At 42.8% G+C, this 26,641-nt stretch overlaps 1 protein-coding gene across 2 annotated transcripts; it reads right to left on the bottom strand.

The window, feature by feature from the left end:
- Nucleotides 1–118: 118 nt before the first annotated feature.
- Nucleotides 119–26,557, bottom strand: pik3r5 (phosphoinositide-3-kinase, regulatory subunit 5). Of its 2 annotated transcripts, XM_014175020.3 has the most exons (19): nucleotides 26,274–26,557; nucleotides 19,147–19,290; nucleotides 16,954–17,066; nucleotides 15,959–16,074; nucleotides 15,648–15,716; nucleotides 15,428–15,566; nucleotides 10,381–10,450; nucleotides 8,255–8,429; nucleotides 7,895–8,063; nucleotides 7,723–7,791; nucleotides 6,651–7,522; nucleotides 4,583–4,708; nucleotides 4,350–4,481; nucleotides 4,126–4,219; nucleotides 3,664–3,740; nucleotides 3,442–3,535; nucleotides 3,180–3,265; nucleotides 2,542–2,657; nucleotides 119–2,137 (listed from the first exon to the last, which is right to left on the bottom strand). In XM_014175020.3, exons 3-19 carry the CDS (start codon nucleotides 17,051–17,053, stop codon nucleotides 1,990–1,992), a joined length of 2,652 nt encoding a protein of 883 aa, XP_014030495.1. In that variant the 5' UTR covers nucleotides 17,054–17,066; nucleotides 19,147–19,290; nucleotides 26,274–26,557; the 3' UTR covers nucleotides 119–1,989. The 2 variants fall into 2 exon arrangements, with proteins under 2 accessions (XP_014030495.1, XP_082821667.1); XM_082965541.1 differs by lacking the exon at nucleotides 19,147–19,290 and having other exon boundaries at nucleotides 26,274–26,538.
- Between the last annotated feature and the right edge of the window lie 84 nt (nucleotides 26,558–26,641).

The raw sequence follows: 26,641 nt of genomic DNA, 5'->3' as shown, positions 1-26,641 counted from the left end.
CTACGTCCTATCAAATAGGCCGACAACATATACTTCCTTGTATGTTGTGCTAGTTGAGGTTTCTCATCTTTGAATCGATTTGTAATAACACAGAAAAAAATGTAGCCTATCATTTTATCTTGTTTCATCATTATTTATTTATTGTAGAATGTCTTATATTATACAATTTATAGAACATTGACAAGACACAAAATAAAGACTAACATAAAAATTGGTACCATATGGAGAAAACAGAAGTGCCAGACAACACTATTTTGTTATATGTTCTTACATGTACAGTACCTTTCACATCTGTTTATTGAAGTTAACTATATAGCAATATACACTGAATGTACAAAACATTAGGAATACCTGCTTTTTCCATGACATACTGTAGACTGCAGTGTTGGTGAAGGGCTTGTAAGTAAGCATTTCACGGTAAGGTCTACACTTGTATTCAGCGCATGTGACAAATAAAGTTTGATTTGAATCCAGGTGAAAGCTATGATCACTTATTGATGCCGCTTAAAGAGACAGGTTAAAGAAGGATTTTTTTTGTGTGTGCGCCATTCAGGTGATGGTCAAGACAAAAGATTTAAGTGCCTTTGAACAGGGTAAGATAGAAGGTGCCGGTTTGCATGTTTCAAGAACTGCAACACTACTGGGTTTTTCACACAACAGTTTCCAGTGTGTATCAACAATGGTCCACCACCCAAAAGACATTCAGCCAACTTGACACAACTGTGGGAAGCATTGGAGTCAACATGGGCCAGCGTCCCTGTGGAAGGGCTTTCTACACCTTGTAGAGTCCATGCCCTGACAAACTGAGGCTGTTGTGAGGGCGAAATAGGGTGTAATTCAATATTAGGAATGTGTTCTTAATGTTTGATAGACTCGGTGGACATGTGTAATGTATTAATCTGTGGTGTTTTCCTATGATGCCAGGTTAACTGGTTAGGTCACAGTCAGGATAAACCCAGAGCCCTACCCATGTTTAACACAAAGATTTCTAAGATACCAACCTCACCCTTTAAGCAATTTTACTGTGCATTCTATTCTGCTATATGATTGATATTTTGATATTCTGCTATATATTTTCTGCAGTGCAAAGCTGTAGACAATAAATTAGACAACTGATTAACAAAAAGACTGGATGAGTATGTTCTGTAGCACCATAAACTGGTCTATGACACCATGTCAATCTACCCTGGAATATCCATGTCCTTTGTGTCCCTGCGGTCATCAGTATCAGCTAAATAAAAAAATATATCTTATGTCAAATACAGTGTCAAATAAACATTACAGGGTGCTACTTAGTATGATACATCTTATATTACGTACAATGGAATGCCAAAATAGGATTATTTAATACAATGTCAAATATATACATTCAAATGTAAAAACAACATTTAACATAATTGCTATTGGAGTCCTGAGAAAGGCCGCTTTTCCTACCTCCTTATCCTGACATGCATTACCCTAGTGTGGGAAAGTGAACACAATAGACTCCCCTGCTGGTCTAAAGAAGTCACTGTGATATTTCACAAATGTCCCATTTCAGGAAACCGTTGCTCATCGCAGTACAGGAAGAGAGGACTTCAGTGCTTCCAAATGCCTTGCACCAATGACAGTGTAGCTACAGTGTAATGAAGTTATTCTGAGGGAAGAAATATATAGTATACAAATGTATATCATTTACATAATCCATAGTGTCCATTTTAGCAACTGGGTATTGAACCCGGGTCTCCTGAATGTCACAAGACTGTGTTAGCCCAACGGAAGTCTGTAGGTCTCAGGCAATGTTAGTCATCACAGGAGGGTGATTCGCTGAACCATCCAGCAGCCATAATGTCCCTTGGCTCCAAAAAGAGTCTCATCCATTCATTTTAGTCTGGTCCACAGACTCCAGGCTCTTCACCTCCACTTACTAGTCTCCCCCTCTGTTACCAGCTGTCTAAAAAAAGTGTCAGAAATACATTAAAGTATATTTTTAAGGCTGGTCTTCCCCTCTCAGGGCTGTGCCCCACTGAAGGTGGCTATGGGCAGGCAGAGGAGGGAGCAGAAGGTGGGGTGGAGAGGCTGGATCTGGGCGGACAGGCTCTGGCCTAACCTCCAGTCTGTAGAGCTGTCAGGCTTGTAGCATACAGATACCTCACACCTGGGAGAGAAGGAGGGAGGGAAAGAGACACTGTGGTCAGAGAGTGTGTGTCTGTGTGTACGTGTGCATGTTTAACTTTACTTGTGGGGACTGTGTGGATGTGTTTAACTAAGAATAGTAAACAAACAAAAATGTGACCAACTGTGGACATTTTGTTGGTCCCCAAAAGGTCAAATGCTATTTCTAGGGGGGTTAGGGTTAGTTTAAGGATTAGGGTACAGGTTAGGTTTAGGGAAAATAGGATTTTGAATGAGACTGAATTGTGTGTCCCCACAAGGTTAGTTGTACAAGACTGTGTGTGTGTGTGTGTGTGTGTGTGTGTGTGTGTGTGTGTGTGTGTGTGTGGTGCGTGCGTGCGTGCGTGCGTGCGTGCGGTGCGTGTGTGTGTGCGTGCGCGCCTGTACCTGGTGACACCCTGGAAGATCTTCTTCTCATCCTGGTCCAGACACACAGCGAAGGTGGTGTTACCAGTCCCACTAACCTGCACTTTGTCCACCTTCACTTCAGTAATACTCAGTTGCTGTCAAGTAGAAAATTACCATTAAACATAACAAATATATTTTGGGACTCCAAGGGTCGCTTTTCCACACACAGACTAAGCCTAGTCCTGGATCAAAAACATGACCAAAGGATCATCTCCAGTGAAAGCGTTCAGGACTAGGTTTAATCTGTGTCTGGGAAACCAGCCCTAACGACATATAGAAAATAATTATTAGTGGCATTAATGCTATATTTGCCTGAGCTACAGGATGCAGTGTGTCATATTAACGTAAGATCAAGTGAACAGGAAAAGGGTTGGACAACAACAGGAAAAACTCAAGTGAAAGTCGTGCTCTGTTAAGGTAGAAACTGAGACGTGTCTGTGAAAGTGTACATTGGGTTTCTTATCGGGTTGATCTAGAAAGAAGCTCGTTCTCGGGATACGAGAGATGTTGCTCCATTTATGGAGCCCTTATAGAGCACTGTGGTTTATGTAAAGTTGTTGATGTACGCTGTCTAACCGCGAGTCACACCGACTCGTATCTGACAACATCCTGCTCACCTGATTGTAGCCCTTCTTAGATTTGTTTGAGTTTTGCCTTTTCAGTACTTCTGTCATTGTCAACTGCAAGCACTCCATCTTTGAATCTAAACCGTGGGGGAAGGAAGGGATCAAAACATGATGTCTGCGTTAATGAAACAAACTTTCAAACCTAACTGATTTGGCTGCTCTCTAACATGCGTGAGCCCGGAAATGTCCAACTCATGAATGAACGCAGATTATAATATTACTATAGTTTATTTTATTGCTTTAGTTATATCACCTAGTTCCTCTGGATTCTTGCAGGCTTTGGTCAGGTTGATGGAGGTGCAAACTTTGTCTTTCTTCGTCCATTGACTTCTCCCACTGATGACCACCTGAGAGAGGAAAAAGAAGGACAGAGAGCGATACATCAGAAATGCATCAGATAATGCTGATTCCTTATGCAGTTGACACGCTCAGTATGTTTTCTAGAAGGATGAACAGCTGCTGAACACCATCTTACCCTGTTGTAAACCACCTCTAACATCAGAGGGACTGCCTCCCGGTCGCCATCGATCCCAAACCTCTTGCTTGCGGCACCTACAAAAAGGACAAACACAGAGCTTTCCTATTAGGATACAGCCATAGAGCTGAACATGATGATGAAGATGAATAATCAATCATTGATGATGAATAACGAAGAATGATGATTTATACATTTAGCGTCACTTCGTTTTTTTAATAAGCAAAAAGCGGTGGAAGAGATTCAGTAATGTAACATAGAAGAAACGACATGGAGGAACGAGACAAACTGAGTTTCTGAATCATAGATTGAAACAGCAGATGTTCCCATAGGCATAATCCATCCAGACCTCGGACTCCCGGCTGAAGTCAAGACGCATATTTTCTGTTTGGAAAATCTTACCTGCCTGTTGTTTATTATGGGCTGGTTGCTAGGAGACGGGGCTGAGGCAGATGTACGTACCCATAGCCTTGATGGCTCGTGTGCCCGCGGTGTGGCCCAGCTCTAGGGAGTGAATGAAAACCTCTGTCCTCCTCTCGCCTCCAGCTAACGTCATCTACAACCCCAAGGACATCAAACACTCAACACACACATTTATAACATGGAGGTTGAGTATAGGAGATGTGCAGTGTGTGTGTGTATGTGAGAGTGAAAGAGAGAGACAGAAAAGAGAATCCAGGCCTCACCTCAGCTTGGTAGAGCTGCATCAGTGCAGGCCTGGTGGCATGGCGACAGTAGTACAGCACCAGGTCAGCCAGGATGGGCAGACGATCCTCATAGGAACTGTCATACAACTCGGACTCTATCTTAGAGGTTTGCTGCAAGACACAGTGAACACCATTGACTGCGTGTGTGAGACAACACGTCAATTTTCCAATCATATTCATCATTTGATATGTCATACAAAATGTGGTCTTACCTGACACACCACGTTGGCTGGTAGACTGAGCAGGCTCAAGGTGTTGCGTTCGTACCAGGGGTCCAGCATACCAATAAAACGGGCTATGTCGTTAGTGCTGTCTTCTGTGCCCAGATTGTTGAGGTCCTAAAAGAACAATACGTCAGACTCTCTTCACTTTAGCTGCAGAGTAGTAATAGTATTGTATGGCCACAGAAACATTGCCTGACGACTCATCCTGAATTTAATTCCGCTGCTCTATCGCAGGGTTTGCCAAACTCGGTCCTGAGGGAAACGGTCTCCTAAACAGCTATCAACCCCTTATCTAGAATTGAGGTTAAGCTTTAGAGATCTTTCTTATGGTGCACCAGAAACTGTAACATGGTTTGGGTCAACCTCATCAGGAAGTGAATTGAAGTTCAATTTATAAATTGAAAAAACATAAATATTATAAATCCAATTTCAATTATCTACCCAATTGACTTGAATTGAAATAGAATTGACCCCAACCCTGACAGGGCCACTTAAAAATAGCCACTATACTATAAACCTGACAGGGCCACTTAAAAACAGCCACTATACTATAAACCTGGCAGGGCCACTTAAAAACAGCCACTATACTATAAACCTGGCAGGGCCACTTAAAAACAGCCACTATACTATAAACCTGGCAGGGCCACTTAAAAACAGCCACTATACTATAAACCTGGCAGGGCCACTTAAAAACAGCCACTATACTATAAACCTAATTAATGATATCACTGAAGCCCTTGACAAAAAACAGCACTGTCTCACTTTTTATTGATCTCTCTAAGGCTTTTGATACAATTGATCATGCTATACTGAGGCAGAGATTGTCGAGTGTAGGTCTTTCGGAGCATGCAGTTGTATGGTTTGCTAACTATCTGTCTGATAGTGCACTCAAGTTGATGGGCTCATGTCTGTTAAATTGTCTGTCTGTAATGGTGTGCCCCAGGGCTCTGTACTTATATACATTTATATAAATAATTTAGACAAAAATGTGCAACTTCGCTTTTATGGTGGTGATACTGTTATTTGTTGTGCCTCGTCTCTCACAAAAGCTTTCCAGAACTTGCAAACTGTTTTTTATACTGTTCAACATACCTTGGGTCAATTGAAGCTTATCCTCAATAATGACAAAACTAAACTTATGCTGTTTTCTAAAGCAAGATATAGATCTCTGAACCTTTCACCTATTACTACCTGTCAGGGCAATGAGATTGAGACTAATCTCATATAAATATCTTGGAATTTTAATTGATGACGGCCTCTCTTAAATTGCATATTCAACAAGTTACAAAAAAATTGAAGCTGAAGTTGGGATTTTATTTGAGGTATAAGGCCTGTTTTCTTTTGAAGCCAGAAGGAGGCTAGTATCAGCTACATGTATGCCTTTACTAGACTATGGGGATATTCTATATATGCTTCCGCTCAGTGCTTGAGATCAATTGACACCCCTTACCATGGCGCATTGAGATTTATTTTAAACTGCAAAACCCTTATGCACCACTGCACTTTATATTCCAGGGTTGGCTGGCCTTCTCTAGTCACTCGTAGGCTCAGTCACTGGTATACTTTTATTTACAAAGCCATTTTGGGTTTACTACCATTTTATTTGGGCATTTTTATTGTTCAGAAATGTGGTGAGTACTCTCTTCGTTCGCAGGACTTTATCCTGCTAACTGTTCCAAATGTCCAAACAGAATTTGGTAAAAGGGCTTTTATGTACTCTGCGCCATCAGCTTGGAACGCCTTACAAAATACTTTTATGATGGAAGAACTTGTCCCGATTGTTTTAAAAAAAATCACTGACAAAGGATTTTGAGGCTGATTCCCTGATCTGTTAATGCTTTTAATTTTCTGTTTTATGATTTTGTAATACTCTTGTGAATTCTTTGGTTTTTACTAGATTACTTGTGGTTTTTCATGTTGTTTGTCTATAATTGTGTAATGACTTGGTGCTGCCAATCTCTTGAAAAAGAGATTTCAAATCTCAATGAGCCCTTCCTGGTTAAATAAAGGTTAAATACATTTAAAAATATATATATACTATAACAGTTGTACTCACTGTACTTCCTCTCCGTGGGCTAGCCGACTGGCCTCCGGGGCTAGGGCACCTCACAACACCGTCCCTCTTCACGGGCACAAAGAAGAACTGCAGCCGGAAGGCTCTGCTGAGGCTCGGGCAAGCGTTCTCTCTCTGGCGTAGGTTACTATAGGCCCTCGCCACCTTGCCCGCCACGTGGTCGGCCCCAAACACTACCACCCTCAGGGTGGTGGCATTACTGTTACCCTCCTCGTCACTGCTCAGGATGGGCCTCCGGCGGAAGCACACGTGCTTGAGGGCCTGGGGGGTACAGGGGGTCTGGAACAAGGAGTCCGGGCTGCCTAGGTGCACCTGCTGCGGGAGAGAGTTGGAGCGCTTTGAACGAACCGCGACCAAGTCCTTAGCATCTGGGCTGCCGAGGCTCTTGGCTCTGGTCAGGGACTGCGTCTTCGTCTTGAAGAAACGGGAGAAGTGCTGGCTCAGACGGGCCGAAGCTTTGGTTGACTTGCCGGACGATGGGCTCCGTTCCAAAGGGGAGGGGCTGGAGGTGGCATCCTCGGGGTCTTCGTAGAAGTCGCTGTCGATGCCGGAAGTGACTGAGAGAACGGAGGGGGCGTAGGATCCAGAGGCCAAGGACAAGGTGGAGTACATGGAGTCTTTAGAGGCAGTGGAGAGGGAGGAGACGGTGGAGAAGGTAGAGGCTCGGTGGTCCACGCTGCAGTAGTTGTACATAGACATGGTGGAGACAAACTCCTCCTCTCCCTCCTCTCCCTCTTCCTCCTCCAGGTCGAACTCCCCTTCCTCCTCCTCCTCCTCTTCACCGTCACCCTGACCACTGGAGGTCTGGAAGCCGGTTAGGTCATGCTCGTTCTCCAGGATGGTGTTGAGGATATCTGAAAATCACAAGGACACAGTCTATCAGTTGCATGTACTGTAAAGCACCGTCTACAAATTAATTTATCACAATCCAAGTCGAAATCATCAAACAGAAAGGAAAGTCAACCTAGGTAGGAGAAACCTAGAGAGGAACCAGACTCAAGGGGGATCCCATGACAAGCCATTTCATGAGAGAGTGAAGACCAAAGTCCTTTACCAAAGTTGTCCTTGTCCCAGTGAAACATGTAGCACTTGGCTGTGGGCAGTGGTAGAGTTTGCAGCATTCCTAAAAACAGAATAAATACAACATTTACACATATTGGATGGACATTTTTCGCATTAGCCTCATTTTGACAAATCAATACACTGGTTAGGCTCCGCCCTCTCACCGTCAGACGTCCTGCCATTGGACGCTGGGAAGCCCATCCTCTCCCTCAGCTCTTCCAGGCCCTGGGTCACACGATCACGGCCTTTCGCCGGGTCGTCCATGGCAGCGGCCGTCTCCAGGACGTCGGTTACCATGGAGAAGATCTCCGCCAGCTCCTCTACACTCTTGACCTGTGGAGAGACAGTCATGTTGTGTTACTGTACAGAAGATGGGTACTAACAAACTACTAAACATTGATTTTGACTATGATGGAAAACTAACAGATTACACAGCCATCGAGACTAACAAAATCTTAGCTAAAAATCACTATTTCTATCGGTATCTGTACAGCGTTCCAGTGGTATATTGCGTTGTCCAGTACCTGCAGGGCTTTGTGGATGCTGGCCAGCGGGTACTTGGTGCCCAGGGTAGCCTGGTAGGCATGTTTGACCAGGTTGATGTATGTCTCTCTCTGGGACCGTTGGATACTACTCAGTTGGTCTGCTACAGACAGGAACTCAGGAGGCACCTCACTAGGGTTCATCAACAGAACTGTCCTATAGGGATGAGATGACATAGGGTTGACATGGTGGAAAACACAGGGGTGATAGAGGTCTGCACTCTAAAAACGAGTCAATATCATTATTCCTTGTTACATGAATTTTAGAACAGGAAGATACAAATGCCTTTGTCTCTCGGCACACACACAAAGACGTGTATATACAGTTGAAGTCAGAAGTTTACATACACCTCAGCCAAATACATTTAAACTCAGTTTTTCACAATTCCTGACATTTAATCCTAGTAAACATTCCCTGTCTTAGGTCAGTTAGGATCACCACTTTATTTTAAGAATGTGAAATGTCAGAATATGTCACGACTCCCACCGAAGGTGGCGCCCCCTCCTGCTCGAGTGGCGCTCGGCGGTCGTCGTCACCGGCCTACTAGCTGCCACTGATTCCTTTTGTTTTCCCCTTTCTGTTATTGTTTGCACCTGTCCTTAGTTGGGTTGATTAGCGGGGCTATATTAGCCAGTTAGCCCGCCTGCTCTTTGTATGGGATTGTTTCTCTGTGTGTTACTTCGTTACGCGCTGTATGAATTTGGCGCTAGTGCGTGGTTTTGCGCTCACTGTGTTTTGTCCCCTGTGTTTGGGGCACTTTGATTTTTGTGTGCACTCAGTTCACTATTTGGGGTGGCTGGTGTTTTGCTGTGTCGCGCATTAAAAGCTATCACCCTTATCGCTGCTTCCTGCGTCTGATTCCTCCTCCACTACGCCCAAGCCTTACAGAATAATAGTAGAGAGAATGATTTATTTCAGATTTTATTTCTTTCATCACATTCCCAGTGGGTCAGAAGTTCACATACACTCAATTATTATTTGGTAGCATTGCCTTTAAATTGTTTAACTTCGGTCAAACATTTCAGGTACCCTCCCACAAGCTTCCCACAATAAGTTGGGTGAATTTTGGCCCATTCCTCCTGACAGAGCTGGTGTAACTGAGTCAGGTTTGTAGGCCTCCTTGCTCGCACACGCTTTTTCAGTTCCGCCCCCAATTTTCTATAGGATTGAGGTCAGGGCTTTCTGATGGCCACTCCAATACCTTGACTTTGTTGTCCTTAAGCCATTTTGCCACAAATTTGGAAGTATGCTTGGGGTCATTGTCCATTTGGAAGACCCATTTGTGACCAAGCTTTAACTTCCTGGCTGATGTCTTGAGATGTTGCTTCAATATAGCCACATAATTTTCCTTCCTCATAATTCCATCTATTTTGTAAAGTGCACCAGTCCCTCCTGCAGCAAAGCACCCCCACAACATGATGCTGCCACCCCCGTGCTTCACGGTTGGGATGGTATTCTTCGGTTTGCAAGAATCTAGGTCTACAATTTTTTTCTGAGGTCTTGGCTGATTTCTTTTGATTTTCCCATGATGTCAAGCAAAGAGGCACCGAGTTTGAAGGTAGGCCTTGAAATACATCCACAGGTACACCTCCAATTGACTCAAATGATGTCAATTAGCCTATCAGAAGCTTCTAATGCCATGGCATCCTTTTCTGGAATTTTCCAAGCTGTTTAAAGGCACAACCAACTGAGTGTATGTAAACTTCTGACCCACTGGAAATGTGATACAGTGAATTATATGTGAAATAATCTGTTTGTAAACAATTGTTGGAAAAATGACTTGTGTCATGCACAAAGTAGATGTCCTAACCGACTTGCCAAAACTATAGTTTGTTAACAAGAAATTTGTGAAGTGTATGTAAACTTCCGATTTCAACTGTAAATACACATGCAGTTACACAGAAACTGAACATGGGGAACGCTAACAGAAGAAAAACCAACATGAGAGTGAAAAGGAAGTAGTGATATATTGGGCAGGGAAGGGGTGGGGAGAACCAATAACTGAAGTGGAGTTCCAGACGTGTGGTTTACATGTGCATGACAAAAATGCACAATCATTCATAATAATCTGTAGTAAAATATAGCAGTTAAACTGTTGACAACCTACATTGTTTTTGAGTGATGTTTTGAGGTGGCCAGGCCTTGCTCTTCTCTCACCAGTCTGTGATAGGAAATGCCTGTGAAATGAACACACACATTGAATAAGTTGATTGTTCTTGGCACACTATAGTATTGCACACAATTATATATTTTAATCTCACAACATCACCAAATCGTGATCCCCATTCACACCACTGCAAGCTCATTCATTCATTGGCCTGTACCTGACGTGACTTTCTCAGATTTCAGTGGTATTCTTTATCTTATCTGTCATTATCCTCTTCCAGGTAGTTGACAGGTTGTTATAGTTCTGCTTTTTTTCTTTTGTGAATTGAAATATCACACATCCGCTTTCAAAGAACAGGCTACCACAGAACCATAAAGCACTTCTCCATTATCAATGGCACATGTTGGCGCAGACAGGTTTACCTAACTTGACTATTAACTTACCTAACTTGAACAATTTGAGGTGATCAAGTTCATACGATTATGTTATATCTACAGTGCCTTCAAGTATTCACACCCCCTGACCTGTTCCACATATAGCGGTGGTCATGCCAAATTCAAAATTGATCTGAATTGTAAAAAGAAAAAAAGAAAAACTCACCCATGTTACACACAATACCTCATAATGATAAAGTTCACAAAAAAATTTTTTGCAAATGTATGGAAATTGAAATACAGAAATATCTCATTTACATAAGTATTCACACCCCTGAGTCAATACTTGTAGAAGCACCTTTGGCAACAATAACAGCTGTAAGTCTTTTTGGGTAAGTCTCTAAGAGCTTTCCACACATGGATTGTGCAACATTTGCCCATTATTCTTCACAAAAATCTTCAAACTCTATCAAATTAGTTGTTGATCATTGCTAGACAACCATTTTCAGGACTTGCCATAGATTTTCAGGACTTGCCATAGATTTTCAAGTAGATTTAAGTCATAACTGTAACTCAGCCACTCAGGAACATTCACTGTCTTCTTGGTAAGCAACTCCAGTGTAGATTTGGCCTTGTGTTTTAGGTTATTGTCCCGCTGAAAGGTGAATTAATCTCCCAGTGACTGGTGGAAAGCAGACTGAACCATGTTTTCCTCTAGGATTTTGCCTGTGCTTAGCTCCATTCTGTTTATTTTTTTATCCTGAAAAACTCCCCAGTCCTTAACGATTACAAGCATACCCATAACATTATGCAGCCACCACTATGCTTGAAAATATGGAGACTGGTACTCAGTAATGTGCAGGGTTGGGTAGATTACTTTCTAAATGTAACCCGTTAGTTACCTGTCCAAAATTGTAATCAGTAATGTAACTTATGTATTATCCAAACTCAACGTCATTTGATTACATTCCATTACTTTTAGATGACTTTCCCCGTTAGAGACATTAGAAGACAAACATGTATGTTACCAATTGAACAACATCTATTGCAAGATAAATCAATGTTAAAGTTTACATAGATAGGCCTCCCGCAGTAGTCTGTGCCACTAGAGATCCTGGTTCGAGTCCAGGCTCTGTCGCAGAGAAATATGGAAGTATAGATTAGCCAAATAGTTTGAGCTGAGCATGACCCCAAAACTAAGGACTTATTACCAAGCCCTAGTCTGTTGTTGATGATTGTGTAGTCATGGAGGACTCATTGATTCGAGTTGAAAAACAAATGTTGCGCTCATGGAATGGCATGCTTTGCCAAGAGTGTGCAAAGCTGTCATCAAGGCAAAGGGTGGCTCCTTTGAAGAATCTAAAATATATTTTGTTTAACACTTTTTTGGTTACTACATGATTCCATATGTGTTATTTCATAGTTTTGATGTCTTCAGTATTATTCTACAATGTAGAAAATAGTAAAAATAAAGAAAAACCCTTGAATGAGTAGGTGTGTCCAAAGTTTTATATATAATTTATAAGTCCAAAAATGGATATAGCAACTACAGAGTTCCCATTTAAGTCTATCAAAAGTGTGCAAGTTTGAGCATGTGTCCATTAGGACAATGGATTTATTTTTATTTTTATCAGCATTAATTAGATTATGGAATAAAAGTGGGGCTTTTATTGCGCAGACTTGGATCTGCACTATGCAGCTGCAAGAGCGCATTTTTCACTGGCTGTCCACTTGTTTCAAAAACAATGATTGATAGGAAGTTTAAACTTCTCATATTCAACCATTATTGGGTTCAAATACACATTTAGATTTGTGAACAGTCATCCACAACAACCACAATCCGTATGGCGCAAATAGCTAAATGTCATGGCTTTAGAAGCTTCTGATAGGCCGATTAACATCGTTTGAGTCAATTGGAGGTGTACCTGTGGATGTATTTCAAGGCCTACCTTCAAACTCAGTGCCTCTTTGCTTGACATCATGGGAAAATCAAAAGAAATCAGCCAAGACCTCAGAAAAAAAACTGTTGACCTCTACAAGTCTGGTTCATCATTAGGAGCAATTTCCAAATGCCTGAAGGTACCACGTTCATCTGTACAAACAATAGTATGCAAGTATAAACACCATGGGACCACGCAGCCATCATACCGCTCAGGAAGGAGATGCGTTCTGTCTCCCAGAGATGAACGTACTTTGGTGCGAAAAGTGCAAATCAATCCCAGAACAACAGCAAAGGACGTTGTGAAGATTCTGGAGGAAACAGGTACAAAAGTATCTATATCCACAGTAAAACGAGTCCTATATCGACATAACCTTAAAGGCCGCTCAGCAAGGAAGAAGCCACTGCTCCAAAACCGCCATAAAAAAGTCAGACTACGGTTTGCAACTGCACATGGGGACAAAGATCGTACTTTTTGGAGAAATGTCCTCTGGTCTGATGAAACAAAAATAGAACTGTTTGGCCATAATGACCATCGTTATGTTTGGAGGAAAAAGGGGGATGCTTGCAAGCCGAAGAACACCATCCCAACCGTGAAGCACGGGGGTGGCAGCATCATGTTGTGGGGGTGCTTTGCTGCAGGATGGACTGGTGCAATTCACAAAATAGATGGCATCATGAGGCAGGAATATTATGTGGATATAATGAGGCAACATCTCAAGACATCAGTCAGGAAGTTAAAGCTTGGTCGCAAATGGGTCTTCCAAATGGACAATGACCCCAAGCATACTTCCAAAGTTGTGGCAAAATGGCTTAAGGACAACAAAGTCAAGTTATGGGAGTGGCCATCAAAGCCCTGACCTCAATCCCATAGAACATTTGTGGGCAGAACTGAAAAAGCGTGTGCGAGCAAGGAGGCCTACAAACCTGAGTCAGTTACACCAGCTCTGTGGGCCAAAATTCACCCAACTTATTGTGGGAAGCTTGTGGAAGGATACCCAAAATGTTTGACCCAAGTTAAACAATTTAAAGGCAATGCTACCAAATACTAATTGAGTGTATGTAAACTTCTGACCCACTGGGAATGAGATGAAAGAAAAAAAAACTGAAATAAATCATTCTCTTCAATTATTCTGACATTTCACATTCTTAAAATAAAGTGGTGATCCTAACTGACCTAAGACAGGGTATATTTACTAGGATTAAATGTCAGGAATTGTGAAAAAAATTGTTTAAATGTATTTGGCTGAGGTGTATGTAAACTTCTGACTTCAACTGTATGTAGATATCAATAATAAATTATATCCCCGTAGACTACACCACTGCTGTCATCCTTACCGCCAAGCATTTATTCAAGTTGGATAATCTTTGGATGCCGACAGCAGTCGCACCATTGGAAGACACTGCTTGGACTGTGGCCTACAAAAGCCTATTCCTGCTCTTTTCCCACAATCCAGCCACATTTGGTGTGTCATCATAGTGGTCTCTGACTTCTGGTCAACTCGCTCAGGTGGAACAAACTTAAAATGTACCCCTTTTTTTCAATGCTGATTTGAATGTCATTGAAAAAAACAGTGTCAAATATTTTTTTACGCAAACATCCTTTCTGAATTTAAAAGTAATCCTCGAAGTAACCATTAGTTTTTCAAAAGTAATCTGTACTCTGATTACAATATTTTTGCTGGTAACGTAACGGATTACAGTTACCGTTTTTTTTGTAATCTTTTACATGTAACTACATGTAATCCATTAGTCCCCAACCCAGGTAATGTGTTGTATTGGATTTGCCCCAAACATAATTTATATTCATGACAAAAAGTGAATTGCTTTGCCACATTTTTGCAGTATTACTTTCGTGCCTTGTTGCAAACAGGATGAATGATTTTGAATATTTATATTCTGTACAGGCTTCCTTTTTTTCCACTCTGTCAAGTAGGTGGCGTAACTACAATGTTGTCCATGTAACTTATTATGGGACTTGTTAAGCAAATGTTTACTCCTGAAGTTATGTAGTCTTGCCATAAATAAGGAGTTGAATACATATTGACTCAAGACATTTCAGCTTTTCATTTTTTATGAATTAGTAACATTTCTAAGAACATAATTCCACTTTGACATTATGGGGTATTGTGTGTAGGCCAGTGATAAAATAAATCTCTATTTAATCCATTTTAAATTCAGGCTAACACAACAAAATGTGGAATAAGTCAAGGGGTGTGAATACTTTCTGAAGGCACTTTATTTGTGCGTTTCATCTTACTGTTTTACCTGTTTGAGTCACTAGGGGGCAGTCACTGATCATGGGTGACTGAGCCACAGTACATGACATGGGGTGTATTCATTATGGAAACTGTTTACCGTTTAAGAATCCAACGGAATTAACCAGAGCAAACTGAAAGAAACGGGGAGGGACCCACATGAATTTGTTCAATAGAAACTTGTTTGCATTTTCTGTGTTTGGAGTAAACTGTTTATTGCAAAACATTTTGCAACAGAATCGGCGTAATGATTACACCCCTGAGCAACTATGACTCGGACCATTGAGAGAGAAGTCAACCTAAGCACTTGTTGCCTCCCAAAAAAGGAAGGCTGTCTTACACATGTCTGTTTTTGACCTCATATTAATTCACAGTCCACATCATGATCATCGATGAAGTAAAGGAATAGTTCAAAACCTCCATAGAAGCATGGATAGATATAAATCCTAGAGTAGCCTACGTCTTTCCATGTTTACCTGGGGCCTTGAGTTCCTGGTGTAAGGTGGAGAGCAGTCCTTTACACACGCTGCAGTAAGGCTCTGGCCAAGTCAGGAAACAGCCAAACACCTCACAGGCCTCCTCCAGCAGCTCCGTGGCAGGAGGACAGAAGGGGGTCTGCAACCAGAAAAACACCTAGTTACAGGTAACTAAGGTTGGGGTTCTCGTGTTTGATTTATTCATTGATTGATTGATTACCTGTAACAGAGTGGAGGAGAACATGATAGCGAGGGGAGCCACAAGCTCATACTGACACTGATCCTGGACCTGCACACACATACAGAGACCCAAAAGTTAATTCACATGTCCACACATCACAGTTTCAGTTCTCAATTCCCACCACAAGGTGCCCTACTGCTCCTAATCACATACTGTAGATCCCACCTACATTCTGTAGAGGCTTGGGGTCATCATGACATGTGACCATAAGAATATAGGTCATAGCAGCATCCTGAGTAGAGGAGTTATGATGGTCTCTGCCCTTGCAGTAATGACCTGTGACCCCTCACCTCTCGGGTCTTCCTAAGGATCTGCTGCAGGAGGATGAGGAAGTTCTCTGGGTCTCTCTTCACCAATTCCTCCAGACTCCAGCGGTTCATCGACTGGCCCGCCGAGCACATCAGGACTGAAACACACACACACACGTCACAGTGGCCACATTGTGCAACATGCTATGAATATAGAACATGCAGCTTCCCTGAAGGGTACACAGCGTACTTCGAACAAATTAATAACATCATTTCAACACCGTATGTGGCAACAAGGTACCTCCTGAAAATGTGATGTAGAAAACCACAGTGTGTAGGTGTATGATATCTGACACAGTCGGTGCTGCTACGCTCTGCTACACTAACCGATCCTACCCCCTCACACTACCCCCTCAAACTACCTCATCATACTTCCAGGCACACTGTGGTCTATGCCACCACGGTCTCTCTGTGTGTGTGTGTGTGTGCACCACTTCCGCCACAGCCATAGTGTCAACGTTGATACTTCCTCTAGCATGTAATAGCACTTCACTGACAGTTTTCAACAACAACAGACTCACTAGGCCTACTGGGCTTCAGATAGACCAATCACAACAAAAAGTTCTGGTGGTCAGAAGTTGAGAAAGAACAACAATTTACTGTCAGTGTGGTCTGACTGATGACTGATGACTGATGACTGATGAAGATTTTCTAGTGGAGGGGTTAACATGTTGCTGGACACTTGAAATGTGAAACGTCTCATGCCGACTTTCTGTAACACCACACTTAGTATTGATCCAAACTGTAGGAACATTTTCTATGACATGAACTACATGCAACAGTGACACTGAACAGGCCTGCTTTCCATATCATGTGAACAACCATATTATGGCTTTCTTATTGAGAAATAAAGCACTGTATGTCTCAAGTGAAATACACCGGGAATCAAATTCCCTGAGAATGAATACTAAGTCACCAACGAAGAGATGAAATACTCCCGCCCGTGTCCGACCCTGTTCAGCCCAGATGAGGCTTACCGTTCCAGGGTTGTGGTGTCGTGGGGCTGGGTCTGAGCCCATCCAGACATCGGTCCAGAGCATGCTGGATCCGGTCCTCAGTACACGACGTGTGCTGCATGTCTTCTCACGACCTGGAGTAGAAGAGAGAGATAAGATAAACATCACACCTCTCTCCATTTATCCCTCCCTTTCCGTGAAAGCATATTAGACTGTCATCAGATCAAGGAAGTAAACACAGGTCCAGTTTTGCATCTTGGTATACATCGCAGGGTTCATATGAAAATGCCCTCATGAGTTCCGTGGAAAAGCCACAGGACAGGAGGGAATTTCAGGGGGATGGAGAGAAACTGTTATTCTATCTTCTCTTCCTGCCCTTCTTATAGTTTATTATCTTTCTATGGCCCTTCATAGGCATCGCCCTCACCAGTGTTCCTGGGAATCATATAGAGACAATAGCATATGGGACTTCCTGATATTAGGACGCACAACAGGGGCATGTTCAGTAGAAACCAAACGATTTCAACATGTTTTGAAACAGAGAACATGAATCGGTATATGATAAAATCGAATTTTTCAGCTTCAAAACGTTTCTGTTTCACGCCTGTTTCGACCCAGGTGTTAGGCTCTATGGCTGGGCTTTGTTTCAGTCGTGTTATAATTGTGTTGAGTCTCCTGTTAAGCATGACAGGATGAGGGTGTTGTTTTATAACAGGCAATTTCACTCTCAATCACGGGAGTTTCATGTTTCTGTAATCCAGTCTCTGCATCAACGTAATAAGATCCAATAACAGTCGCGTTAGTAAATGTACATTATACCCTCAAAACTACCGGAGGCCGATGAATTTGCTGTCTATTACTATAATAACTGGTAATCATTTGTTAATCATTATGTAAATGAACTCAAATGTCTAATTGTTTTTCACAACAATCTTCAAGTAACGTCGGTGACGTGACAACCTCAGCGCTTGATAACGTACAGTGATAAGTACAGTAACCTACTGTGTGAATGTGTCGACCGCACATTGATCAACAGCCCGACGTTTTTTGTTGTTGGTCATGACACAATCTGCAGATGTCTCAAGAAAGGCCTGTAAAAATGACTGTCAAAGTCATTGGTGTGTTGTTGACCAGCTACAGTAATGTAGGATGCTGGACATTCACAATAGAAGCAGCTATTGTATTAGCCCGAGTGCCAATCTATTTGTGCCATCATGCCCAACTTCGTATCACTCATTGTCATACCTTTGACAATGAGAGCAGCAGGAGTTGGCAAGAGCACAAACAGATCTGGGACCAGGCTAGGAGTGTATGAATTGACTGTACACATTCTAAGATTCCAATATAGGGACATATCCAATGCTACGGTCTTTGGCAGCAGCCACACTACGTATTGTCCTTTCTTGCCCCACTGGGGAACTTTACCATGGGTTAGAGCCTAGGGTTGGGGTTTCCAAAGTGGACAGTGCAGCTTCCTTTGTTGAATAAAAACAAACTTTTTTTCCATAAGACAACACTTCAATCCCTCCCACCAACTACAAGTGTTTGTATCCAATAACAGGCTCAAAAACTCCCCATTGAGACAGAGAAATCCCCTATAACCCACATGTGAGTGATAATGTGTCACAGATAGTCCCGCGCTGCATATGAATCGGTGCCTATGAATGACTCACACAAATGCACAAAAAAAAGGTCAGAGCAGTGATCGCCATGGTGATTAGCGGTAATATCTCACCAAATTATGGTGAACGAAAAACCATCAGACACCTGCTCTGAGTGGACTTTCACTGATTCTGACCGACCGATGCTCATCTACGAGTGTTCCTTACTGGCCTTATGTCGATACAGAGATACGAGCCTGTTTTTATGTTTCAGCTTTAAGTCAAAACACGCACTGCCTCATTTGAAGCATTTCAAATCCAGGAGCAGGCTTCGTTTGGGTCCTGGAAACCCGGCTTTTAAAGTCATGTTTCAGGGGCCAGGGGTTAGACCAAGCCAAGCTTTCTCAACTGGGTCATGCAGCTGCTGTTGAGAGAGGCAATGATATAAATGCTCACCTTGAGAAGTCTCCCTATTTGTAGGTATTGTGGGGGACTTTTCACAGTATTGACCGCAGGACAGGAAACTGTCATTGTGTACAGATGGGCCTGGGGGGGGCCACACACACACACACACACAAAGAAACAGACAAATACCACAGGAGGTTGGTGGCACCTTAATTGAGGAGGGCAGGCTCGTGGTAATGGCTGGAGCGGAATCAGTGGCATGGTGTCAAATACACCAAACACATGGTTTCCATGTCATTCCATTCGCTCCGTTCTGGCTGTTAATACGAGCAGTCCTTCCCTCAGCAGCCTCCTGTGACACACAAACACAGCGGGGCCAGAGAGCGACGAGTCAGACAGATGGGGAAATGGAGGGTTACCCCCCCGGCTCCAGAAGCTAACCGGCGGGGCGCCCCCACCATTTAAGGTCCCTAAGGAACCATGAGAGGAAGAGCATGTGACCAAAGGCCAGGGGGGTCAGAGTAATTCAACCATGATTTTCCAGCACCACTACTGTTAACAACAATATGGTGAACCCTGACAATAACAATAGAAGTTACATAAACATAAACACTTCCATACAGCCTAGTTCTCAGCCCCCCGTCGCCCACGCTGAAGGTGTATTGTATCCCCCCAGAAGTGTTATAGCCTGGTCTGAGATCTGTTTGGGCTGTCTTGCCATTGTTTGAGTTGACAATGACCATAGGAGTAGGCAGGACAACACAAACAGGTCTGGGACCAGGCAAGATGTGTTATGAGTGGCACGGTCAGAAGGTGTAGGAAAGCTACTGTTTGATACTAACCGGTAAATGACCCACCGGTCATTGTGGAACTATACTGCGTTGGACACAGGCCAGGTGGAATGGGAAGGAACTAATAAGTCATAAGTTCTGATGGCTATATCCAGCCTAGGATCAGATGTTGACTCTGGGTATAATAAAGAAACTCTTATGATCTCATATACTCAGTAGGATATTCAGAGTGAGTCATCCACTGCCATATAATGGCAGACTGTAGGTTATTAACTTAATTAAATGATTATGTAGTGGAATGAATGCATTAAGTAGGGATTGTGAATGTGTAATGAAGTCCTTCAAACAAAGTGTTAAGCATTTTCTATAACATCAGTGACTGTTGGATGTATTTCACACTGTCAGTGTAACAATAGCATAGATTAACAGGCTGTTCTAGAAAATTCTATTCAGGTATTGAATCGTTCTGTTCACATGGCAACTATTGAAAATATATGAAACTGTGGGCTTTCATAAGAGGATGTATGAATGTCCTCTCAAAACGTCAACAAGGTCACTTCCACATTTTCAGCTGTTGCAACAGAGGTTAATAAGGAAAGCTGACTAAAAGTCACATGTCTGTCTCTAGGTGCCATGTCCCCGGTCTCTCCTTTGTCCTTCACATCACATATCATTTTGGAGTACGCTACACTCTTAGAAAAAAAAGAAAAAAAGTGCTATCTAGAACCCAAAAATTGTTTGTTGGCTGTCCCCATGGGAGAGCACTTTGAAGAATCCTTTTTTTGTTCCTGGTAGAACCCTTTTGGGTTCCATCTAGAACCCTTTCCACAGAGGGTTCTACATAGAACCCAAAAGGGTTCTACCTGGATCCAAAAAGGGTTCAACCTGGATCCAAAAAGGGTTCTCCTATGGGGACAGCCGGGGAACCCTTTATTCCTAAAAGTGTAGCGTCTGCAGGTTTTCCACTAATCCCTGATCTCAACCCAAGGTCCTAGCATGACACATCCGACCTCATCCAATTAATCAATTAGGATCAGTTAGATCAACACAAACAATTGGGTCCCAGTATGAACCAAAATACTTGGATTGGAGTGCCACGATCAAGCCAACAAGTGAGTCATATTGAGCCTGACTGAACACAACCTAACTATTTAGTCTTATTGTCAGCAGATTTATAGGTCAAGCCTGAATGTGACTCAATCCTGGTGGAGCACCCTTGCACACAGCTGCGGCATGATAAAGGCCCTCAAGTAATCTCAAGTCAACAGTAACAAGATCTTCATCTTGCCGCTAGCCGGGTTGCCAGATCTGTGTAAGCTTTGGCCAACTCTCCAATACAATGAACAACAGAAGAGTTAGCACAAGCAGATCTGGCAACCAGGATAGCTTTCCACTCTGCCTGTACCCCCACAAAGATCCTATTAAATGACTATGTAATTCTATGGTACCCTTCCCTCAAAAACAGTGTTACAGCCATGACAACGAGCAACATATCTGGCAACCAGGTTAGCCCTCCACTTTCTTCTCTGCCTCTATAACGCTCTAACCTCTCAGTGTGAGACTCTTCCTTCTTCCCAAGTCTTTCCTTTCCTCTGACCCAGCCTGATCACATTTCCAACAGCTTCCAAACAGGAAGATAGCTCCCCAGCCCTGGAAGGGAAGCAGGTGCCTGTCCATTGTTGTGGTGTGATCAGCCTCTCAGATAGACTCCCACAGACCAGGGAGGTGGAGGTGGTGGTGGTTGGGGGGGGGGGGTTGTCTCATTGTACTTTAATTGATAGTCCCATATCCCCATCCAATCTTCTTCTGTTGGGTTTAAAACACTTAAGACCCCCTCCCTGTATCACCTTACCCTCCTTTTTTCTCTCCACTGGACAACTGCATGAGAACCAGCCGCTTATGGTTTTAGGAAATAACAAAAGTTGAACAATAATACCATAATGCTCCGCTGTAAATTGCTTCCTCTTTTGTTCAATGCAACTACCGGCGAGTGGGTGTCTTTCGCACGTACAGGCCCAACCAGGTACAGTGGGACGCAGTGGCAGGGTATCGATGATGGTAAAGTTCATTTGACCCCATGGTGGAAGTATAGAAGCGGCCACATCTGCAGTTCCTGAACACTTTTATCTGACAAAAATGATAATTTCCCGCATTCGAGTCCTTAGTGTACACCCTACACATATTTTATGATCAGATTCAGGACACATTTAGACAAGAGACAATAGATCCACGAGGTGGATGGGAGTTAGGACAACCGTGTCATTATACACAGACTTTGATCCTCACGTCCCCAGTAAAGATATTTTTAGAGGGAGTGGACAATTATGCAAATATGGTCTGAATTGCATGATGTTGTTGTTGCAGGATATTATGGACTACGAGCGAGGTCTGATATAAGACATGGCTACCAAACATCCACACTGTTTTATATATATCCACATTTATAGCTAGACTGTCAGTTAGAATATCGTGAGCACATGATATGTAATTAAGGAAAATCAGTCAGGTGTATAATATTTGACTGCTCTAACCCATTAGTGTATAATGTGCAATGTAGATATAGTATATGCAATGTGGAAGACCTGGGGGCGTGTTCAGGTGACATTCAGATAGAAATATGTTTAACAAAATATGTAGAACAAACATGCCTCTCTGACATGTAGAATAAGGAATCATGTCAGCTCTATTCACTACATTTCTATCTGCAACATTCCACGTTTGCCTCCTGAGCGTACCCCTGGGTGAGTGAGGTGTATATCATGTGGGAAAGTTCTGTGAAAACATAAGATTCTGTAGATAAGACTGGTAAAGAGGTAAACAGGAAGAGAGGTTGTGCGGATCGTACTGCATGGCGTTTTGATGTGAGTGCTAACCAAACGATCTTGTCTGCTAAAAATGGGTGTTGCCGCTTTCACTAGTGCTTGGAGATATAGGGAGGTAGGTGACTTCCAATTACACGCTGAAGAGCGGCAGGTAGCCTAGCGGTTAAGAGCTTTCAGCCAGTAACCTTAAGGTTTATGGTTCGAATCCCCGAGCTGACTAGGTGAAAAATCAGTCGAAGTGCCCTTGAGCATGGTACTTAACCATAGTTGCTCCTTTAGGTTGCTCTGGGTAACAGTGTCTGTGAAATGACTTTGGTTAAATAGTTTGCTAGGGTTATAAATATTCTCAGTGCTCACAATAGACTGAAACCTAAAACGGAAACACAGTTGCACATCAAGAGCAGATTGTTAGAAAGTGCATTTGGAGATATGAAATAAAGTATTCTGTTTCATTCTGCCTTCGCCATAAACCAGTGAATCCACACTGATGATTGAGATATGTATTAAATAGTTCCTTGTGTAATATTACTAGAATTCTTTGAAAAACTGCAACACCCAACGGCAGAGGCCATTTCCCAATCTTTGACTAATCTTTGAGCAAAACACTGAGTAGAAATATGTATGACTGTGACAGACTTCCACTTACCCATCTACAGTGCACTCGGAAAGTATTCAGACCGTTACGTTACAGCCTTAATCTAAAATGTATTAAATGCCATTTTTTTCTCACCAATCTACACATAATACCCCACAATGACAAAGCAAAAACAGTTGAAATTTTTGCAAATGTATTAAAAATAAAAAACTGAAATAATTTATTTACGGAAGTATTCAGACCCTTTGTCATAAGACACAAAATGTAACTCCTGTTTCCATTGATCATTCTTGAGATGTTTCTACACCTTGATTGGAGTCCACCTATGGTGAATTAAATTGATTGGACATTATTTGGAAAGACATCTGTTTATATAAAAGGTTCCACAATTGACAATGCAAGTCAGAGCAAAAACCAAGCCATGAGGTCGAAGGAATTGTCGGTAGAACTCCGAAACAGGATTGTGTCTAGGCACAGATCTGGGGAAGGGTACAAAAAAAATGTCTGCAGCATTGAAGGTCCCCAAGAACAAAATGGCCTCCATCATTCTTAAATGGAAGAAGTTTGGAACCACCAAGACTCTTCCTAGAGCTGGCCGCCCAGCCAAACTCAGCAATCGGGGGAGGAGGGCCTTGGTCAGAGAGGTGACCAAGAACCCGACGGTCACTCTGACCGAGTTCCAGTGTTCCTCTGTGGAGATGGGAGAACTTTCCAAAAGGAGAACTTTCTCTGCAGCGCTACACCAAATCAGGCCTTTATGGTAGAGTTGCCAAACGGAAGCCACCCCTCAGTAAAAGGCACGACAGCCCGCTTGGAGTTTGCCAAAAGGCACCTAAAGGACTCTCAGACCTTGAGAAACAAGATTCTCTGGTCTGATGAAACCAAGATTGAACTCCTTGGCCTGAATGCCAAGCGTCACGTCTGGAGGAAAACTGGCACCATCCCTACTGCGAAGCATGCTGGTGGCAGCAAGTGGGGATGTATTTCAGCAGCAGACTGGGACATTAGTCAGGATTGAGGAAAAGATGAACGGAGCAAAGTACAGAGAAATCCTTGATTAAAACCTGCTCCAGAACGCTCAGGACCTCAGACTGGGGCGAAGGTTCATCTTCTAAGCACACAGCCAAGACAACGCAGGAGTGACTTCGGGACAAGTCTGAATGTCCTTGAGTGCCCCAGCCAGAGCCCGGACTTGAACCCGATCTAACATCTCTGGAGACACCTGAAAATAGCTGTGCACCAACTCTCCCCATCCAACCTGACAGAGCTTGAGAGGATCTGCAGAGAAGAATGGGAGAAACTCCCCAAATACAGGTGTACCAAGCTTGTAGTGTCATACCCAAGAAGACTCAAGGCTGTAACTGCTGCCAAAGGTGCTTCAACAAAGTACTGAGTAAAGGGTCTGAATACTTTCATATTTTTCATAAATTTGCACAAAAATCTATAAACCTGTTTTTGCTTTGTCATTATGGGGTATTGGTGTGGAGATTGATGAGGGAAAAAAACAATTTAATCAACTTTAGAATAAGCCTGTAAAGTAACAATGTGGAAAAAGTCAAGGGGTCTGAATACGTCGCAAATGCACTCTATACCTTCAGATTACTGTAAGTGGTGCATCAATCAACACAGTTATACTGTAGGTGACAGGTGGGGTATTAGAGTATTATAACTGTGGTCCTCTGTGGCTTGGTTGGTAGACCACGGCGTTCGCAATGCCAGGACTGAAGGTTCGAGTCCCGGGAACACTCGTTTGAAGAATGTATGCATGCTAGACTAATTTGATTTGGATAAAAGCATCTGCTAAATGATTGAGATATATATGTATATATATAGTTTGCATGCATACTGTATCCATGCAACCAACACATGCGTATTCCTCTACTTCCTCATTGTGTATTAGAATAATGACAGTACAATCACAGGGTGTCTAAAAATAAGTTCCCAAAATGCTGCTTGGTAGGGGTCTGCAAGTTTACTTCCTTGTGTGTCAGTGACATTATTTTCGACAGCCCCTTAGCCTTTCCCATCACTTTAACAGCATCTACCACAAACTCCTAAACAGTTTAATAAGCCCAGTTGGGTTTATAGGTGTTGTTTCTGATAGTCACATTTTAATTGATCCATTTGTGGAATTTGCAAGTAAAATCACTTGATATCATTTTAATGGATGATGACCTCAACTAACTAGAATACCCCATCACCAGAACTTTAGCTATCCTTATTACGATGTATTTATTGTATTTAACTAGGCAAGTCAGTTAAGAACAAATTCTTATTTACAATGACAGCCTACCCCAGCCAAACTCTAACCTGGATGACACTGGGCCAATTGTGCGCCGCTCTATAGGACTCCCAATCACGGCCGGTACAACCTGGAATCGATCCAGGGTCTGTAGTGAAGCCTCTAGCACTGAAATGCAGTGCTTTACACCGCTGCGCCACTCAGGAGCCCCATAATACTGTCTCAATACCCTTTTCTTACACCCCTGGACCAACCGCCAGCCACAAACTCGGAAACATTGAGGAAATGTTATGACACTTGGGCATTAGTTAGGTTTATTCGATTGGCTAGTCTACTCCCAGGACTAGTGCAAACACAAAGTGATCCCTTCTCAGATGTATGGAACCAGTATTTTCTCCATTTGCAGTTGTGGGCACAATGGCAACTAGAGATTTGCAATAATAAGGCATCGTCCACAGATGAAGACAACTGACAATACTAACTCATATCCAAGGTCAAACGTCTAAATTTGAATATAATATAATTTTGAATGTCTGAGTCTGGAGTCCGACACTTGAGTACTTTACAAATTGTCCAGATGTTATATTTCTGAAACTTTTCTATTGCCTATTATTCTGGATTTAGGCTCCAGTAATTTAGATTCCGCGGGTGAGTTCAGACCTCTTGGCAGTTGCTGGACCCGGGTTCGAGTCCCAGTCGGGGCTACCCCTTCCACCAAATTCCCACTTAACCCTCAACCTTCTGGTCCGAAGCCCAGCGCACCATCGACTGTGCCACAAAAGCATGCTCATACATTGTGAAAAGACAATAGCCTTGCAGGCTTACAACCACAGACAACGCACCAGATCCCCTTCAGGAGATAGCCCACTAGTCCTCCACACTTACCTGTTATCGTCCAGTAACATCCACAGCCTTTTGGCGTTAGTTTGTGAGAAAGCCCCTCAGGTCCAATGACTCCAATCCCACTGCCATTCATTCACAAGAGAGAAAAGGGGGAGCGCAGATGAGCCACTTCCTTTACTAGTGCTGTGTATGGCTCCAGAGAAACAACAGCTGTAGACTACCACCAGTCACAGTAGTTGCAGTAGTAGTAGTGGAGATATAGTCCCTGCACACACAGAGGGCTTGTGTCAAACAGGAAGTGAATGAGAGAGGTGCATGTAAGCACAATGAGGAAGGCAGAGTGTGGGTGTCTGTGTCTGTTGGCCTCCCTAAAGGAAGTAATTTGTCTCGTTTGTTTGTTTCCCTGCTAT

This window comes from Salmo salar, chromosome 02, assembly GCF_965601325.2.
Source record: "Salmo salar chromosome 02, fSalSal1, whole genome shotgun sequence".
Classification (NCBI taxonomy): Eukaryota; Metazoa; Chordata; class Actinopteri; order Salmoniformes; family Salmonidae; genus Salmo; species Salmo salar.
This window is presented reverse-complemented; position numbering and strand designations above follow the sequence as displayed.

What these genes read in the sequence shown, in the direction of transcription:
- pik3r5 (XM_014175020.3), bottom strand. Translation starts at nt 17,053, where the DNA reads ATGCAGCACACGTCGTGTACTGAGGACCGGATCCAGCATGCTCTGGAC. An exon ending in GACACCACAACCCTGGAACG is followed by an intron (nt 16,075 to 16,953) that starts GTAAGCCTCATC and finishes TGTGTGTTTCAG; the next exon opens with TCCTGATGTGCTCGGCGGGC. An exon ending in ACGAGCCATCAAGGCTATGG is followed by an intron (nt 3,741 to 4,125) that starts GTACGTACATCT and finishes TCCTTTTTGTAG; the next exon opens with GTGCCGCAAGCAAGAGGTTT.